The following is a 666-nucleotide window of genomic DNA, read 5'->3' as shown; positions in this document are numbered from 1 at the left end:
ACACACACACACACACATCCACACACACACACACACACATACACACACACAGAGGTAGTCAGGCAGATGCACAGATAGACAGACACAGTGACACACACACACACACACAAACACAAACACACAGGTAAGAATTTATTTGTATTTGTTTTAATTTCAACTTTAATTGACCAGGTTGGTCCCTTGACATTTTCAAGAGAGACCTGGCAAAAAAAGGGCAGCAGTACATGAAGTTACAACCTACATAAAACCCTAAACATATAGCAAAAAAGTGAACAGATATTAGTTAAAACATCAAAATGTTCCCAAGGTGTGGGCTTCCCTCTGTTTAACAATGGATTTTAATTCACTTAGAGTGATTAAGTCCTTCTGAAGGCTATTCCAGGCAGAAGGGCAGTACAGAACACAAAGGCCTCAGACACACAGAACAGTTAGCCAGGCCAAACGATGGACAGACAGACACACGCACGCACGCACGCACACACACACACACACACACACACACACACACACACACACACACACACACACACACACACACACACACACACACACACACACACACACAGCATGAGAAAGAGATTTGTTGTGGGAACATATAGTGCGCTAACCTGTGGCAGTGTGCAGAAACAACAAGAGCAGCAGTCTCCTTGGACCCCATGGTACCAT

General features: G+C 44.1%; 1 protein-coding gene across 1 annotated transcript in view; it reads right to left on the bottom strand.

Moving 5' to 3' along the window:
* Positions 1-666, bottom strand: part of LOC311357879 (cadherin-related family member 5) — a gene marked incomplete at both ends in the record, with an annotated part of 6721 nt that extends 6055 nt beyond the window's left edge. The window contains one exon of the mRNA XM_084477897.1: positions 609-666. Coding sequence (XP_084334023.1) covers positions 609-666 — 58 coding nt within the window. The remainder of the gene's footprint in view (positions 1-608) is intronic.

This window comes from Micromesistius poutassou (assembly GCF_964030765.1).
Source record: "Micromesistius poutassou genome assembly, chromosome: 13".
Classification (NCBI taxonomy): Eukaryota; Metazoa; Chordata; class Actinopteri; order Gadiformes; family Gadidae; genus Micromesistius; species Micromesistius poutassou.
The sequence above is the reverse complement of the archived record's forward strand: the minus strand, read 5'-3'. Positions and strand labels throughout refer to the sequence as shown.